Source organism: Pempheris klunzingeri, chromosome 2 (genome assembly GCF_042242105.1).
Source record: "Pempheris klunzingeri isolate RE-2024b chromosome 2, fPemKlu1.hap1, whole genome shotgun sequence".
NCBI lineage: Eukaryota > Metazoa > Chordata > Actinopteri > Acropomatiformes > Pempheridae > Pempheris > Pempheris klunzingeri.
This window is the reverse complement of record NC_092013.1, coordinates 29,396,602-29,414,391: the sequence shown is the minus strand read 5'-3', so window position 1 is coordinate 29,414,391 and position 17,790 is coordinate 29,396,602. Positions and strand designations below refer to the sequence as shown.

Genomic DNA, 17,790 nt, shown 5'->3' with positions numbered 1-17,790 from the left:
CGGTCCCAACTGGAAACCATCACCGTCAGTTAGCCTCTGTCTGTTCAGAGGGGCTGCTGCTCACTTGGTAAATTATTAAACCTGTCGGTTACATGAGACCTGCAGAGGAGGACAAAGGTCAGGGCTCAGTGTCTCCCCCTGCTGGGCCAGAGACGGGTTAAGCATCCTGAGGAGTGTGTGTGTGTGTGTGTGTGTGTGTGTGTGTGTGTGTGTGTGTGTGTGTGTGTGTGTGTGTGTGTTTAAGAAAGGATCCCGTCTCCGGAGCCAGACATGAATGAATCCTTATGATGACAGAAGCTAGTGCTTGTGCTGTATCAAGATTTTTCTAAGAGCCTGGTCAATGCCACGGTCTCTGTAATTAAAGGGACTTCAAGACATTTTGTCTTCTGAGGCTCACGAGGGGCTCTGTGTGCGCTCAAATAGAGCTGAGACAAATCAAGTGACGAAAGAATAACCAGAAACTGTTGAAATGGCTCAAGTGACGTCACTCAGGCTTGGACAGACATTAGCATTTACCACTGAGGGAAAGTGTAGTGAAAGAGGCTACTGAGTTGCATTATGGGAAGTGTAGGATCCAGTGTCTTTGGAGTTGACCCATGCTAGGGACTAAATGACAGGACATCTCAGCCTCTGCTGCTTCAGTTTTGACAGATCTTTTTTTTTTTATCTGTTCCTTGCAAGTCCACTTTATTCCACACATTCATCTTCTTCATCTAAACCTGGTAACTACGTTACTCATAGTGCAATTCGACTGCAACAGTTTGGTCAGAGATTTGTGTGTGTGATGTTAGTTGTGGCTAATGTAGCCTCCAGTTGCTAGTAAGGAGGCAAGGAGCAGGCTACAGACGACTGGTCAGCTCACTTCTTTCTGACTCCACTCCAGTCACACCTAAACCATTCCTGCTTCTTTCTGAAAGCTAGACTTGATCTGACCCCAGATTCAACTTATGCAACGTCTGGTTATGCAACAAAATGTGTCCCAAAAATCTGGGATGTCACTGGGAATGGATTACAGCATGGAGCTGATGCGGTCTCTGATGTTAAGATGGCCGGCAGAACGGGTGCTACTGCCTCAATCTCAACAGATGAAGGGAGATACAAAACAAAACTGGGGAGGGAGATCAAAGATGGCAAGACGAGGAGGGAGCAGACACAGGGGAGACGTGAAGGAGGGGAGGAGGGGTTGGCAGTGGGGATGACAGAGGTTGTGATTTTCCAAGAGGTCTGGAAAGTTTAAATGGAAAGTTTAACCGAGCGATTCGCAGTTACCATAAAAGTCAAGAAGGTGGAAAAACGGTTTGAGGACAGAAATGCACACATAGTTTGGAGTGACATTTGCAAAGCTCCCCTCTTTTTAACAAACATCCATCTCCCCTCCTCCGTCAGTATCACTTCCCAGTTCAACACAAAGCCACACTTACTAAAGCAAGTTGTTTCACCTGAGATGTTAAATAATCCACAATGTCTTCACATAAATAAATAAATGCACATTTAGCTACTCTCTATCACCGATTGCTATAACACAACAGTGATTCAACCTACAGCCAGTCCATTAAATTAACTTTTCCATTTGCTGTCTGTCTGGTAGGTCCTTCCAGGGGAAAAGTCCACTAGCACACAGAAAAGTTCGTTTTACATTTCTAGCAGCAGCAGCAGCAGCAGCAGTTTGCTTAAAATAACTAGAAGAGGAACTGACAGAAGCTCAAACAACAGAAAAAAATAATAAAAATCAGGACAGACACAACAAGGTAGCACCCACACAGTGTTTGATGCACAGGTGATCTCTGGGAAGTGCAGTGCAGAAACACTGCAGCTACAATCACTTAGCACCAAGATGGAGAAGAAAGAGGAAAGGTTGCACAGATTAGAACTGGAAATGTTAAACTACCTGCAGACAGAAAGAGGAATGATCTCGCCGTACACACCACACGCAAAATCTGAGGAATCCCAAGGGAAATGCCTCTATAGTCAGTTTCTAACTATCATGAGGCCGTGGCATTAAGCCATAGATACAGTGCACAGACAACAATGTCAGCATCAAACCCTCCTCAACAGTCTCACCACTCTTTTGACCATCATTGCTAGCATTGTTGAACATTTTGGCGCCAGTGTGACAGAAATCAAGCAGGTTTTAAGTCAATGATCTCTACCTTAAACTCTGTGACTGCCGTGCTCACTACACGCCTTGCTCAAAAAAGCAAGACGCCAGTCGTATCACGATAAACTATAAAGACAAACATACACAAAAATACACTCACACACAGAACTCATGGAAGATAGAGTTGGTTAGGCTAGAGTTGAGACAGACGTGGAGCTAGGTTGAAGGAATAAAAGAGTAATTGCGCTTGTTGCAGAAAAGGATGCCAGGTAGACCGCGCTGTGCCCAATGTCAGTGTTCCCACCCTACAGGAAGTCCTGGAAAAAAAACCTGTCACACCGTCCCTCCTGTCTTCCTCTCTCTCCTCTCATTCAGGGATCTGCAGAGCCATCACTGCAGGTTTGGTCTTGAAGTACTGGTTGAAACGTAGCACAGCGTACCTGCAAGACAGAAGACAAAGGGTGTTGTGTTCAGGAAAATAAACTATGATTAAAGTGCCGTTATGGTGACAAAAAAAAGCCAAGGATTTGGCATTAGCGATGTCATGGGTCCACATGTTGGGATGGCAAATGAGCAATCTGTCAAAACTCACATCAACAAGTAGACCTGTTACAAACTTCACTCTACAATTCCAATCACGACATGCACTAACTTTGGCACTGACTCAGAGAGCACCATACACAACGATCAAGTCACAGATGGGGCAACAGCTAACAGCTAACTAGCCTGGTAATGGAGAGACATAAGGTTAGTGAAAGCACAGCAGAGGCCCTTCACTCACACAATCCAAAACAAACACCATGGATATACAGCATGTGCTCCTTTTTTAGCAAAACATTATTTTAGTCTAGTTTTTTGCAGTAGTCAAATTAGCAGAGAGGCCCTTCAGTCACACAAATAAATTAGGGGAGATGCTCCCTCTTGCACTGCCGTGCTGTCAGTGAGGCAGAAGCCCCTGAGCCATAAACCTCCTTCCTCTGTGTGAACCACCATGGGAGGCAAGCCTGGTGCCCGGGTGTGTTACGGGTGTGTGGGCAGGAAGTGTTCAGTGGTGCGGACGTTCGCAGAAGAAATGAGAGACATGCTGGCTTTGGGGTTTTTGGTTTCAGTCTCTCATAACGCTCTGTCTAACCAACACTGACAGATTCTTTTCAGACAAATAGTCCAACCTATCATTTATGTAATATCAGTCATGAGTGTGTGTGTGGGGGGGGCACCTCACACAGCTCTCAAACAGTCACACAGTGCCTTACCCGAGAAAGTCAAAGTCGATGGTGGAGTATTTGGCCTGGATGAGTGCCCAGAAGCCCCAGAAGAAGTGAGAAGCCTTTAGGGACACAAACCAGATATCAGATGATATGAGACACTTTGGGTGCGAGTGAATGAGAGAAGTGTTTTCACAGCATATTCCTCCTCCTCACCAGAGCAAACTTGTTGACCTGCACATAGAGCGTCTCCAGCTCTCGCTGGCTGACCTCCTCTGTTTTCTTGGTGAACAGTTTGTATGCCGGCAGGTACACTTTGAGCCACTCCATCTGCATCTCCCGACTGGGGTACAGCCCATAGTCCAGCTCCGCCATTCCTGATTACACACAAATGTGGACACACAGTTGTATAATAAGCCATACTGGGATGGACAGAACATAAAGTCTAACATACAAACCACACTGTGGTTCAACAAACCTGCAAACTCATTGAAGTGGTTGCCGATGTCGAAGGCCTGGTAGTTGTAGCTTGAGTATTCGTAGTCTATGAAGCGAACATGACCTGAGAGACAACAAGATAACAAGATAAGTGTGGAAAGGTGTACTTGTTCAAAAACAGCTGTTTTGTCTGCTCAATTGCTGAGAAGAAGATGTTTAAGTCCCAGGAGTGTGCAGCTCATGCTGCGTGTTGCAGCTTCAGGTGAGAGCAGAGCAACTGTGGTGCCAACGGATGTGCAACCAACTCCGCCATTTTCAAAAACTGCTTTTATTTTAACAGCTTCAGAAAAGCTGAATGATATACATACAATTCACTTCTGGTGTATACAAACAAGAAACCAGAAAATTCAGGTCAGTGATCAAACAGCCACTACTTTGCCAGGGGACATTTCTCTGCCCTGTCTCCTCTCTGCTGATGTTGGACTGGAGCTAAGACTCTGTTGTGGCCCAGTACAATTACAGACAATTTGGGGCGTTTTACCATTTTTTAGACCAAAGGATTATTCATGAAAATAATCAACAGATTCACTGATAATGAAAAAATAAATAAATCTAGTTGCAGCCCTAGTCATAAAATATGTAACAGAGCAGCACTGTTTAGGTAAATGGTACACACCCTCTTTGCTGTTGTGGATAATATTCTTGCAGAGCAGGTCATTGTGGCAGAGCACAACCGGGGAGCCCAGGGTGGAGAGATGCTCCTTCATCCACACCATCTCCTGCTCCAGTACCGCCTTGCTGGGAACCTCCTGCTGGATCCTGGACAGGAAGGGAGGGAGATGGAGAAAAGGTCAGCTTGTGCACAGCCAAAGAAGTGCTTTAATTAGTTATTATTGAACAAAAACAAACAGCTTTTCCTTGTTTGGGGTTCATGACAAAGTGGGAACGTATGTTAAATGACGACCAAACAACAGAGAGCAACATGCACAGACAGCACACAGGCTCAGTGGGAGTACACTTACATAGAAACAAGCTCTCAGTGGACACTCATGGTGCTGCAGTGCTCCTGAGTCACCATGGCTACACTGCTTGGTCTGCTTCTGAACTGAGTTTGAAGATCTGATAATAAACGTTTCATTTGTGATATATTTGATTACTGTATGTACATACTATGCTTGAAAAATGGCACTCATGCATCTCCTGCAGCTGTATTAATCTCTTTTCCATCTCTGTGTATATGACACAGGCCCTCTGAGCATTCATGCTTCCAACCCGTGTTCAGCCCTGGTCACGCGACGCATATTCATCACTTCAGATCAACAGCATGTGTCATTTCGAAAGATGTTATTATTGGCTAGTGGAGAAAGGGTTAAGTCACTGTCTAAGCCAACCACACTGGTGTACTGAGACCCCTGTGCTAACTGTAATGGGCTTATGTGGCTTAGTCTGCAGTCAGGCTGATAGCAGGAGATGAGAGAGTGCCGGGAGGGAGGCTGCGTGACACACACACACCCTCTCCTTGGAGATTTCTACCTGGCTCACTGCCTCTCCTTCACCTGAGTCTAAACTGTTCTCAATCTTTGCCTGGTGGAAGTGTTCTTTGAAAATGCACATTAGCATCTGGGCCTCTATGCACTCTGTTTCAGACCGCAGAGCAACAAGTGTCTGCTGTCCAGGACCAGAACACTCTGCCTGCCAGTGTAACCAAGGAAGAGAGTAAAGTGACCTGATACACTGAGCTAAGCAAACATCTGCTGGCCCACTGCATGCCTCAGACTCCCTAATCCTGCCGGCTATTATTGTTACAGTTATATAAGCCACATGCTGGACTTAATCTAATAGCCATCATAACAAAGACGTGAGCTGGGACTGGGCAGCTGGCAAGGTTATGAAACGATCCACCTTTGATGGCGCCACAGGTCCAGTGCCAAGAGCCAGACTGAACCATCGTCAGCCTGAACTTCAGGGAACGGCTTTTCTTTCCACTTTCTCACAGATGAAAATGCTCAGGGGTCAGAGGTTGGTTGAACTGCGGGGAACTGTGGGTCATCCATCAATCGGAGGATCAACGGTTCGATCCCCAGCTCCCCTAAGTGAACATGTCTGAGCGCCCGTGGGCAAGACAGGGTGTGTGAAAGAACAGTCTCCTCCAACTTAGATTCCTCCTGTATGAGCACCTTAATGTCTAAATAACTTGACTGAGTCTGTAATGCTGTACATACAGCCGGAGGGACAGAACAGGGGTTCATCAGGGTGTCACTGAGCAGAGGAACTAGCTGTGTCTGCAGCTGTCTAACTATAGTCACTTGTGTTGCAGGTTAAGAAGACAACTTCCTCTCATTTTATTACCGTCTGTGTGATTGTTCATTTAATCATATAGCCAATGACAGAGCACAGCTGTACTTTTGTGTTAATTTTACTTATGTTAATTTTGTCAGACAACGTTCCGATCATTCAACTGTGATTTGTTTCACGGGGGCTGTCAGTCTCACTCCTCACCAGAGCAGCTTTAATAAAGTGAGTACAAGTGATGGGCAGGGTGAGCAGAACTCTGTTTTCTTCGTAGTCAAGAGTTTCTGATGCTAAACACTCGTCACTGAGACTTTGTGATGTGCAAAAACTTTTAGGAAATGAAAATGAAAACAGGGCAAAAAGATGAGACTGAGACATTTTTCTATTGTTCAGGTCTCTACTACAACGACCTGTAAAACGCAGTGTAGACACAAGTCTTACTCACATGGAAACACTGATTTAAAAATTTGACAGGCTAGTGTAGACGTGGTCTTAGTTGAGTATGTAAGCTTACTAATATTTAATGCTACTAGTTTTGCAGATATTTGGTCATAAACCAAAATATTGGCCAAATGAAATTGTTGACGTGACAATAGCGCTAGAAGAAAAGTCAAGAGATCAGTAAGACTCATCATCTGAGGACGATGACTGACCATGTGCAAAACTTTTATTCTATTTGTTGCCTTGTTTTTATAAGCATGTGGAATTTGCAGAAATTGAACCAGCTGCAGAAAAAAAGAAAACCACAAAGTGAAATATCAGTTTCGTGCGGATAGGCTTAAACATACATGGGTGCAAATTTCTTAATTGACGTGCAATTTATTCACACAAATTATTTGCATTTGGTCTGGGAGAGAAAAAAAAAACTTTAGACCTCTGGTACCTAGAAAATTGCAGGGTAACTTGTTACATCTTGGTGCAAAAACGCTTGATAAAACAACTTTACTGAGTGCTCTCAGATGATATCAGGCAAGGGGAAACTGACTGTCCTCACAACTAATGTTACAGGCAAATCATGCTGCACTCCATGAGCTATTTGCATCATTATCACTCTGTGTGTGTGTGTGTGTGTGTGCGTCATGAGCAGAAGCCCCAACCAAAAACTACTGAGAGGCAGCTGAGATGTCAGATCTTACCTGATGTTAGACGCTTGGTCGGTGAACTCTGTGGCCACGAGAGAGAAGTATTTCCGCATCTTAATCCAAAGATTGGGTTTGGGGATGCAGCCGTTGTGTGCATGGATGGCATGAATGCGAGCCATCTCCCTGGCTATCAGTCTGAGAGGAGACAGACGCACAAAAAGATAAATAAAAGCGTATCATCATGACTAGATTTCACAACATGTTGTGTCATAGTCTCCAGTTATAAGGAAGCCCAACAGTTATATGGCAGACAAGATCAAGATACTTTTATCTGCAAGGTTAGATGAGGCCAAGAGTTCCTGAAAAGAGTCCAATGAAAACTACTGAATAATCATGTGACGTAGACAGAAGAGCATTTAACAGCCAGCCCCGAGGACATTGTGTGTGGTTTGGGCATATCACAATAATTGCTGTGATAGTATAAAGACACAAGAGACTTCTCTGCATAAATGTATCCTCCAGCTATCATTTGCATGTGACTCATACATGTAGCCATCATTTGCCTCTTTCCTGTGCAGTGTTGAGGCATTTTTGGCTTTGTGTCTACAATGTAGAATGAAAAAACCTACAGCAGTAGGACTCTGAGCACAATATTACAATGCTACTATACACAGTTTTAGTTCTACCATCCCTGAGCTCAAAATCCTGAGTATCTCTACCAAGTCCCAACCTGAGTAAGGAGGGATCCCTGACATCCTGAGTCCCTAAAGCGTCCCCCTGCATGAACTCATAGCAGATGCCATTCTGAAAGGTACAGTAGAGGCGAGGAGCACAACCATTAGCATGTAGCACCTAGAGAGGGGACACAAAAACACACAACACATGAGAACAAGATGAGAGAAACTATTCTAAAGCGCTTATTAGATTCACGGCAGAGCACAACCTATTTGACTCATTTGTTTTGACACTACCTGAAAGCTTTTGAGCTCATTATCTCTGTCCACAATCAGCTCTGTCTTGTTCCCGTATACTCGAACCAGGACCACGTCCTCTGGACTGTCCTCCACGTAGCAGCCCACTAGCTTATTAGTGGTTCCATCAGTGAAGAGCTGGAAGAGGAAGAGAAGAACAGAAAAGAACGTGTGATATAACCTCTGACAGAGATAAAGACGGAGGAATAAACCCAGCGACCACCTTAGTGGTTCCCAAATAAAATCATCAATTTGAGTGTTCTCATGCTGTTCTGAAAAGCTATCACTTGTCTCCAGGTCACGATCAACAGTGCAGACAGCATGCAGCTCTGTCCTACATGAGATAAATGTCTCCTACAGCAACATTCTTCGTCTGAATCACTGTCACGCTTTGAAATGCAACCTGGATATAGCACATGGCATCAGGCTGCGCAAGAACTAGGCCTAAGCTCTAATGATTTCTTTTTTGTCAACACTACACTCAAAGAATGATCACTCACATTTCTAGATACACTCCATTTGTCAAGTCACTGTCACGTGTGTTTAAAATTGGTAAACACTGTTCAATCAGCACACGGGCACAGGCTTCATTTTGGTGGTTTTGATTAGAAACTGTGCGGATGTGTTCTTCTTTTGTGATTATGGGTCACTTTACAATAATCGGTCTGAAACAAGTTGTTGGTCGTTGTCGTCAGAAGAAAACAAAACACATAGGAACACCAGAGGAAATGTTTCTTGTAAATGGCTGTGAGGCTGGGCCTAAAAAGACATTCAACAATGGCAAACTCCTCACTGGGACTCATTCAAGCACATTTTCAGAGAGACACCTAAACTTTTTCAAAAAGGTAGACAAAACTCTAAATACATGAAGATTGGTGAATGGGCAAAATTCTCTAAAAATCACCCAGCCTTTTTAAAAACAACTGTTTGTACGTGCAGTGCCTGCCTGAGGCCTGGTGACTTTTATGGTGGTGGTGCATCACTGAGTCAACAAGCTGAGTCAAATGCCTCCACTAAAATGAAGAGTAAGCAAAAAGCCTTCTGTGTCTGAGGCTAGGCCTTACATGTCTGAGTGACAACATCACTCCGATGGAAACCAGTGGGGCCAGTCCGTCCCACTGCAGTGAACACAATAACAACATACACATCTCCCCCGGCCTAGACGCTCACTCACACATATCTGGCATTCCACACGTGGCTGACCACAAAGATGGGCGTGCAGGCATCCCTGTTATGACCGTACGTACACAAGCATACACGCCTTTGCTACCACATGACTGATCCCTTCTACCCACCGCACAATACACCGCTAAGACCGGCGATCAATACATCGACAGACAGCGATAAGCTTGGACCCAGACAGAGGTAAACATTCGGCTATATACTGCCTGACGTTTGATTTTTTTCCATGAATGAGTCTATTTTCTGTGGTCTGACTGGAAGGTCTCTGATGCAGACTTTCTTTGGCAGGGATGAACCATTCGGTCTTCATCATGAGAAAGTTGTAAGAGGAGACTGTTGCTCTGTTGCTGTTGGCACACGCTGCCGTTTTCAGGAACTCAGCGTGTGTGTGGGATGTTTGGACATGGACAGTGTGTATTTACAGTAAAAGTCTTCCTGTCCAGGTGGCGGGGCTAATCGGGTGTTTCTGTCAACAGAGCTGCCCTGCTGCTCTTTGCCACATCTAGCACTTCCCGCTCTCATCAACACAATGGTCCCGCTGCTCAGAACATCCTCCCCAACACAACCAAACACCACTTTTTTTTTTTTACATTGATCTCACACTCTCCTCACCCCAGTTTCCGCTGTGACCCTGTTCATGAGGGCACTGCCAGTCATGCAGCTTTACCACTCCACAAGCGGTCTGAGAGACAAAAAGCTTGTTTGGGTGTTGGTCATTGTGAAAAAGCTCTGCTGATGTTGTTGGGCCTCTAGTAGGACTGGGCAACTGGACGACATAACAGCTATTGAGTTTGGCTGAGTCTGTTGCCAGTTGGTTTTTCTTAGGTGATTTTATTTTGTTGCTAAATGATTGGCCTTTAAGGTGCCCAATCTAGGTCCTCTGGCTTGCTGGTTGCATCTGGTTTTAACAAAGACTGCATCTGAAATTCCATAGTAATAGACAACGGTGACCAGTGACCAAGGCAGCGCTGGCCTAACGTCAATAATGCTTTAAGTGTAAATATAACGTGTCACTTTACGGGTAATACATTCTTTTATTTTGTTCATTGTTTCTACAGAAGTGACGAAAAGATACATGCTACTGTTTATGCCATTGCTGTGCAAAATAATCCCAAATAGAGAATACTTTTGCAACAGGCTTTTCCATGACGACATTCACTGAAACCGGCATGTGGGGAGTGGGGACTCCCCCTGCATGTACCGCACGCTCACCTCTGCAAATATATTGGCAAATGGCAATTGTTGGGCTGACAGTGGCCTGTTGGAAAATTTTAACGTCATCATCCGACTTTAACAGCCCACGGTGCACTTCCCCTCCCTCTTAATGTACTGTATGCCTGTATGTTGTTTTTGTACTAAGCGTGGTGGAAATAAAAGTTGCCTTCTGGGTATAAAATAAAGTTGAAATCTGAGTTGGTCTGTCCTGTAGAGATCGAGGTAAACACTGCCACCATCTCGGCTGCAGGGATGTGAATGGGTGGGGTGCTGGATCCACAGAGACCAACAAGCAGGTCTGTAAACACATGGTTGCCTTAGCCGTGTTCAAACTGGGCCACTGGAGAGTAAGAGCAGTAAATGGTGTAATTGTGTCCTCTCTCAGAGCTACTCCAGAGACTTTGACCTGGCTGCGACACATCAGTCACCTGATCCTTTTACGAGGAATCAATTATGCATTTTCCTTTCCTGACAAGCTGAATCTCTAAAATGGATTTCTCGATGACACACTTTAGTTTGTGTGTTGGTCTGTGGTGATGGTGTGGTGAAAGCATACTGCACAAAGACTCCATCTGTTTGTTTCATAGTCCTTTCATACGTGTATACTGGGGATAGAGACAAAAACTGCTTAATGGATTACATTCTTTTAATTCATTCATAATGAATGTTATATTGGCTGTACAGCCATACATGTGGATATGCTTGTTTCCCTAAGCGTGAGCGAACAGAATATTGGGGGAAATGGCAACCAGTCATATTGCTTCTATTTATAACTCTTTATAACTTATTTTGTCCTATATCACATCTGAGGAATACATGTCTTTGGATCCTATCTGACACTGGCTGATATACACTGCCTGTCCAAAAAAAAAAAGTCGCCGCCTGGATTTAACTAAGCAAATAGGTAAGAGCCTTCCATTGGATAATTACTGCAGTGATGAATATGTTTCAGCTGGCCACAACTCATATAACCCTAGCTGATGCGGTGAGTAGCTTCTCTTTTCTTAAACAACCATGTCAGAAGACATATCCTGTGGTCGTGGAAAGGATGTTAATCTGTTTCAGAAGGGTCAAATTATTGGCCTGCATCAAGCAAAGAAAACAACTAAGGAGATTGCTGAAACTACTAAAATGGGGTTAAGAATCATCCAACGCATTATTAAAACCTGGAAGGATAGTGGTGAACCATCATCTTCGAGGAAGAAATGTGGTCGGAACAAAGTCTTGGATGATCGTGATGGGAGATCACTTAAACGTTTGGTGAAACCATATCGTAGGAAGTCAACAGTAGAACTCACGGCTGTGTTTAATAGTGAAAGTAAGAGCATTTCCACACGCACAATGCTAAGGGAACTCAAGGGATTGGGACTAAACACCTGTGTAGCCCTAAGAAAACCACTGATCAGTGAGGCTAATCGGAAAAACAGGCTTCAATTTACTAGGGAGCATACAGATTGGACTCTGGAGCAATGGAGGAAGGTCATGTGGTCTGATGAGTCCAGATTTACCAGATTTTACAGGGTAAAAAGAGAGGTGCATGAAATGATGCACCCATCATGCCTAGTGCCTACCGTACAAACCTGTGGGGCCAATGTTATGATCTGGGGTTGCTGCAGCTGGTCAGGTCTAGGTTCAGCAACGTTATGTGCCCAGAGAATGAGGTCAGCTGACTACCTGAATATACTGAATGGCCAGGTCTTTCCATCAATGGAGTTTTTCTTCCCTGATGGCATGGGCATATTCCAAGATGACAATGCCAGGATTCATCGAGCTCACATTGTGAATGAGTGGTTCAGGGAGCATGAGACACAATTTTCACACATGGATTGGCCACCACAGAGTCCAGACCTCAGCCCCATTGAGAATCTTTGGGATGTGCTGGAGAAGACTTTGAGCAGCGGTCCGACTCTCCCATCACTACAAGATCTTGGCGGAAAATTAATGCAACGCTGGATGGAAATAAATGCTGTGACATTGCAGAAGCTTATTGAAACGATACTCAAAGCTAAAGGTGGTGCAATTAAATATTGGAGTGTGCGACTTTTTTTTTTGGACAGGCAGTGTATTATTGTACTGTTAATCAATAAGAGTTTATCATCATGGAAAAAGCTTGATATGCATCATTATCCACACACCTGCTGTACGCCAGGATGCTCTAAAGATCTTTTCCCAGGTGTAACAGAGAGAGTTTCAATATATTACATGTTCTTCACACTGTAAAAAATATTGAAAATCACTTTTCCCAACTTTATACACAACACTTGGAATTTATTGTGATGCCACATTTAGAGATGCGTCAGTGTACCGGTTTTATTGTAGACTATAGTGAAACATTCTGATGGTGACAATAGCACCAAGAACTCCTGTCTTTGTTACCAATTTTTCTGATTAGCCACAAGAGAACACCTTTTTACCGCTCTAGCTACTATGAACATGACTTGCCATGATGAAATTAGCTTGTCGGCCCACTGAAGCACGGCTAGTTTATGCTGAGTCATAATGTCCAATGAGAGACCGTGTACTCTTTATAAGACTGATAATGAAAAAATTCACACATTAAAATTCAGTTTTCATGAAATCTGATGAGCGAGACAAAATACATAAAGTGAGTACAGTGAATCAATGTTCGAACATGAAGGGTGATAAGGCAGGTAAACACAACAGGCATTAGCGATCCAGACTGTATACATGTGTGTAGAATTTATGAAGATTAGAGTGATTGTATGTGTTACCTTTCTAGACCAGGGCTCCAAACCGTAGTTGGGAGACTGACAGTTTTAGGCTATTTTAATTGATTTTGTGCATGTGCGCCCAGTTCCACAACTACTGAGATTTAGAAAGCAGAACCATGGTCTATGGTCCATGGCCATGCGGCTTTATACATCTGGCGTAAAGATGCACGTATGCACATTTCTGTCTTTGTGTAGATTCATGGCTATAATGCATCGGGCCCCTGGAGCACAGCGTATGCCTGGCACCGCTGTTTACAGAATGTTATTATTCACCTGGAGCTTAAGTACTGGAGTTTTGTCCGGTTCCACAGGAAACACTGAACCAAACTCTTAAAGTGTAAAACAAAAACCTCATTCTGTTGGGTTTTAGTTATTACACTTTGGACAGTGTTTGGAACAGACATGATAAATGTCACTAGCGGTCCAGATATAATCATACTGAATTATTTCTCAGCCCAATTCCCATCAATCAGGGTGCCCTCGAGCTAAGGTCCAGCGTAAAGTTATATACAGAATTATTTTCTATTTTTTTATTACATAAAAAAAAAAAAACAGTGGTTTGTTGCTGTCCTTCTTGGATTATCAAAATTCCCCCAACATGTACAAAACTTACTTAGCAAATACAGGCTGTGATTATTTAGTTTTACTTTTGCTAGGAATGTGCATTTTAAGCGAAAATACTATTCGCTAGTCAAGGTGAACAACCTGCCACTGCCAGATGCAGCAGGTGTAGCTCGTTCAAACTTTGCTACGTTGATTTTATCTTCTTTCCCCCCCCTCACCTTTATCGCTGAAACGTTTATTACTTATGGCAGATTAACACATTTGAGCCAATCGCTGCCCAAAGTATCTTCCCACCAAACATTTTGAATTCATTATTTATTTCTATTGTATTTCAAAGTGTTTATTCCCATTTAATATATTTAAAATGACTTTTCATGCAGTTTTATGCAGCATCACAACTATCAGTTGATTTAATTATTTCTTGAGTGACATTTTCTCTTAAAGCTTGTCTCACATGAGAATTAGTTGCATTTCTGTGTCTAACTATTATATTAACGTATTAACCCTCACCTTGGGCAAGAAAATAATCAGCAGATGAATCAATTACTAAAATAACTATTAGCTGCTGCATTGGTTTTATGCGAGGACTTAAAGGTGCATTTTATCATTGGATCAACAGACTCTTATTTCCTCTTAGGTTTTGTTATGAGTTGTATTCTTATCATTTTTATATTTATTTTTAACACATTTTTACTTGGTCTTTCTTACTTATTTTTAATCACTGCTGTTACTATTTCTCTATCTCTCCATATGCAGAGGTTTTCCCATATGTATATGTACCTGTCCAGAAACAGGCACTGAAACAGAGTTACTGATCTATGTATGCATTGAAAATTTCTCTAAACAAAATTACAAGCGAGCAACAAACAAACAAAAACAAGCTGTATTCTTATTATCATCATTATTAAACAGAGAAAGTGTCTGATGCTAATATTACAAACTCCATCTGACACAATGCCTTCATGGGCATTAGGGGTGTAACTATATGGTGGTGACAGTATTTTGCTCTGTATCGGAGAGGGAGACTGTCACTGATCTCTCCATCCCAGTGTTCAGAGGGACTAATGCTGCAGTACGTCTCTGAACTCCAAGTTAGCCATAGAGGAGTTCCCCTAATGACTTTTTGGGGCATTTAGCAGTGCCAACAAGCACAGGCTGTGTGTAACAGCTCAAAAAGACTGACTTCCTGAATTTACCAGAAATTTTTCTTTCAATTATTTGCCTTTGGACATTCTCCTTTCTGCTCCTGTCACTGAGAATGCATGAACTGTACAACCCAAAATACTCTCAATTTTAGATTCAGTTTTAAACTTCTTCACTTATGCTGAGAACAGACACGGGTCTGTGCTCTGGTTGTCTGACCTGCATATTTGCCTTCTGTTCGTGTCTTTCCTTTGACTCTCTTTGTATTCATGCCGTCTGTATTTCATTTTGCCTTTTAAGATGCTACGAGACACCATTTGCAACACGTATTTTGAGGAATTAATTTACTTAATTAAAATTTAGAAAGTTTGCCGAACTAATTTCTGACACTTGCTGTTTATGTTATGGAGAACATTGTCATCAGGCAATTCTTTAAAGTCAAACATTTCATTTCCAAAGATGAAAATTAAAACTTCTTCATTTAAGAGTGTCTTATTAGCAGCTTTTATACCAAAGGAACACAAATTTTTAAATACTGCGAATATTGAGACTGTGAATGAATCGACTTGTAAACCCCATATCATGTATTACAGGACTGCTGCACCACTACTAGGTATTCGCCGTGAGCTACAGTAAAGCAAATAACTACAGAAAATCTACTTAAATACTCTCCATAAAAGGCAATGTACTCAACTACTGCACACAAGTACAAATTGGAGGTTCTCTCACCTTACTTGTTTTCTTTTCATGCCTTTTTCTGCTTCCACTTCACTACATTTCAGAGGAAAATATTGTACTTTTTGCTCCAATACAATTTCCTGACAGTTTTAGTTCCTTTACTGATTAAGATATTACAAAAAAAAAACGTGTAAATTATAGGCCATGATACTGTGCTGTGGATCAAACTACTCATCACTATATAAAGTCATTAAAGTGAGATCCACCCTAAACAGCTGTAACATTAAACTGCTGCTCACATGTTAATGCATCAGTAATAATATTCCAATAATATGAATGAATAATGCATGTATGACTTAAAAGAATAATTATGAAATAACTCTCTGAAAAGAACCATTGTGCCCAGCAAGTATTTTTTAATACTTTTAATACAATTTGACTTGTATGCTCTTACTTCAGTGAACTCTTGCACAGGGGAGTTGTAGAGCACTTTTACCTCAGTAACATCTATATGAGTGCTTCTTCCACCATTGCATTAAGGTGTGTCTGCTTCCTTGAGCAAGCAATTACCAATCAGCCACATTTCTCTACCACCCTAACCATGCCGATAACCTTCCACCAGCTGACTGCAGACATGTTGAGTCCTCTGGTCGTGCACTATGGAGCTGTCTGTAGCCTGGAAGTAACCTCTGAGGAAACTAGCGCCACTTTCTGTTAGCTAGTTCAGGTCTTGCTAGCTTAACTTTAGTCACCGTCGCCGCATTACTTTTCTATCGATAGTCTTCAATCATTAGTTAGGAAGAGCGTGTAGCAGTGTGTGTAGCAGTGTGTGTGTGTGTGTGTGTTAGAGGGGCTGACCCTCGCCGGCAGAAAATGTTTCCACGGCCCCCCTCCGGGCTGCCAGCTAGTTTGGTGATGCTGCGGAGCTCTGTCAGTCTTAGCCTAGCCTAGCATACTCTGCACAGCTAGCTTAGCGGCTAACGTTACCTTGGTTTTGACGTGGCTCGGGTCCCACGCCGGTCTCAGCTCCGTTATGAGCTTCATCGCCCCCTCCGTCACGTTGTGCTCGTCCACGAAAATGGGAATTTTCCTAATTACCGGCGACCCGACGGGCACATGTATCTGCGTCTCCATCCTGCAGCCGTGTACCTGTAACGTTAATCTCCGAGCCCTTCACAGATATTTCTAGAAATCGCAGCATACAAGTGTTGCTTGGTGAATAAGCAGCTAAATGTTGGTGTGTGGGCTTTCGAGAATGACTGAAGTTTTGCGTGAGAGGTTAGTCTTGCGTGCTGTCGCAGCAGTGGTGAGCTGGAAGCAGTAAAGATGTGCGACTAAACTGCCGGGTACGGATGCTCGTCGCCGGTTTTCTTGGAAGCAGTCAGCCAACGGCACCATTTCCTCCTACTTAGCTCCGCCCGCCCGGGATCATCCGATTGTACCGCCGGTTGAGACGCACCACAGCCGGACACGCCCACTCTGCCCGAGTGCGTCCGAGTGGAGTCCGAGTTCAGCCGAAGTAAAAGCCAGTGCTAGCTCTGGGGGCTGCGAGCTGGAGTGAGCAGCTGTGTTCAGGCCATTTTGAAAAAAACTGCATGCTTAATGTCCTAATTTCTAAACTACTAATGTTAACGTGCTTAATTTTGTCTTGCATGGTTTTAGTGTGTTGCTTTCTGGGATCATTTTAACTTCTCTCAAGTGTCTCTGAGTACCCTCTATAAAATAAATGTGTTGTTGTCTTCTTCTTCATCTTCTTCTTCTTGTGGGGTTTCACAGTTGCATAATATACCACATAAACTGTGCATGTGTCAGCTGTCACAACAGCACACAGGTTCAGCGGACAGTCTGTCTCAGTGCCCGTGTTGAGTCGCAATATTTGAATATGAATGGATAAATAAATGAATATCCACCATGGTATTCATGCTGTGCCAGCTGTGTGCGGTGTGAGAGTGTGTCTGTGCCATCCAGGTGCTGTAAACAGGAGGAAGTAATGTACTGAAACTGTGAAAAAAGTCATTCTGCTGGTCAGGTCACATTATAATCATGTGTCCGATGCTCAGCTCTGCAGGAGAGTGTTGACAAAACTGGAGACGTGCAGGTCTCCGGAGAGCACATGGATGTTTCCTTCTCCTTTCCTACATCTGTCAAAAAGCTTTCTCTGCATACAGGGCATGCACGATGAGAATAATG

At 43.2% G+C, this 17,790-nt stretch overlaps 1 protein-coding gene across 1 annotated transcript; it reads right to left on the bottom strand.

The window, feature by feature from the left end:
• Positions 1-2,175: 2,175 nt before the first annotated feature.
• etnk2 (ethanolamine kinase 2) lies at positions 2,176-16,963 on the bottom strand. Its single transcript, XM_070842950.1, has 9 exons — positions 16,588-16,963; positions 8,087-8,224; positions 7,846-7,967; positions 7,170-7,310; positions 4,418-4,560; positions 3,782-3,865; positions 3,520-3,680; positions 3,352-3,425; positions 2,176-2,538 (listed from the first exon to the last, which is right to left on the bottom strand). Exons 1-9 carry the CDS (start codon positions 16,732-16,734, stop codon positions 2,466-2,468), a joined length of 1,083 nt encoding a protein of 360 aa, XP_070699051.1. The 5' UTR covers positions 16,735-16,963; the 3' UTR covers positions 2,176-2,465.
• Positions 16,964-17,790: the final 827 nt, after the last annotated feature.

Excerpts from the sequence above, each read along its gene's own strand:
- etnk2 (XM_070842950.1), bottom strand. The coding sequence starts at position 16,734 with ATGGAGACGCAGATACATGTGCCCGTCGGGTCGCCGGTAATTAGGAAA. Across the intron at positions 7,311-7,845 it reads AGGGATCCCTCCTTACTCAG|ACTGATAGCCAGGGAGATGG; the intron begins GTTGGGACTTGG and ends GTCTCCTCTCAG. Across the intron at positions 2,539-3,351 it reads ATCGACTTTGACTTTCTCGG|GTACGCTGTGCTACGTTTCA; the intron begins GTAAGGCACTGT and ends TCTGTCTTGCAG.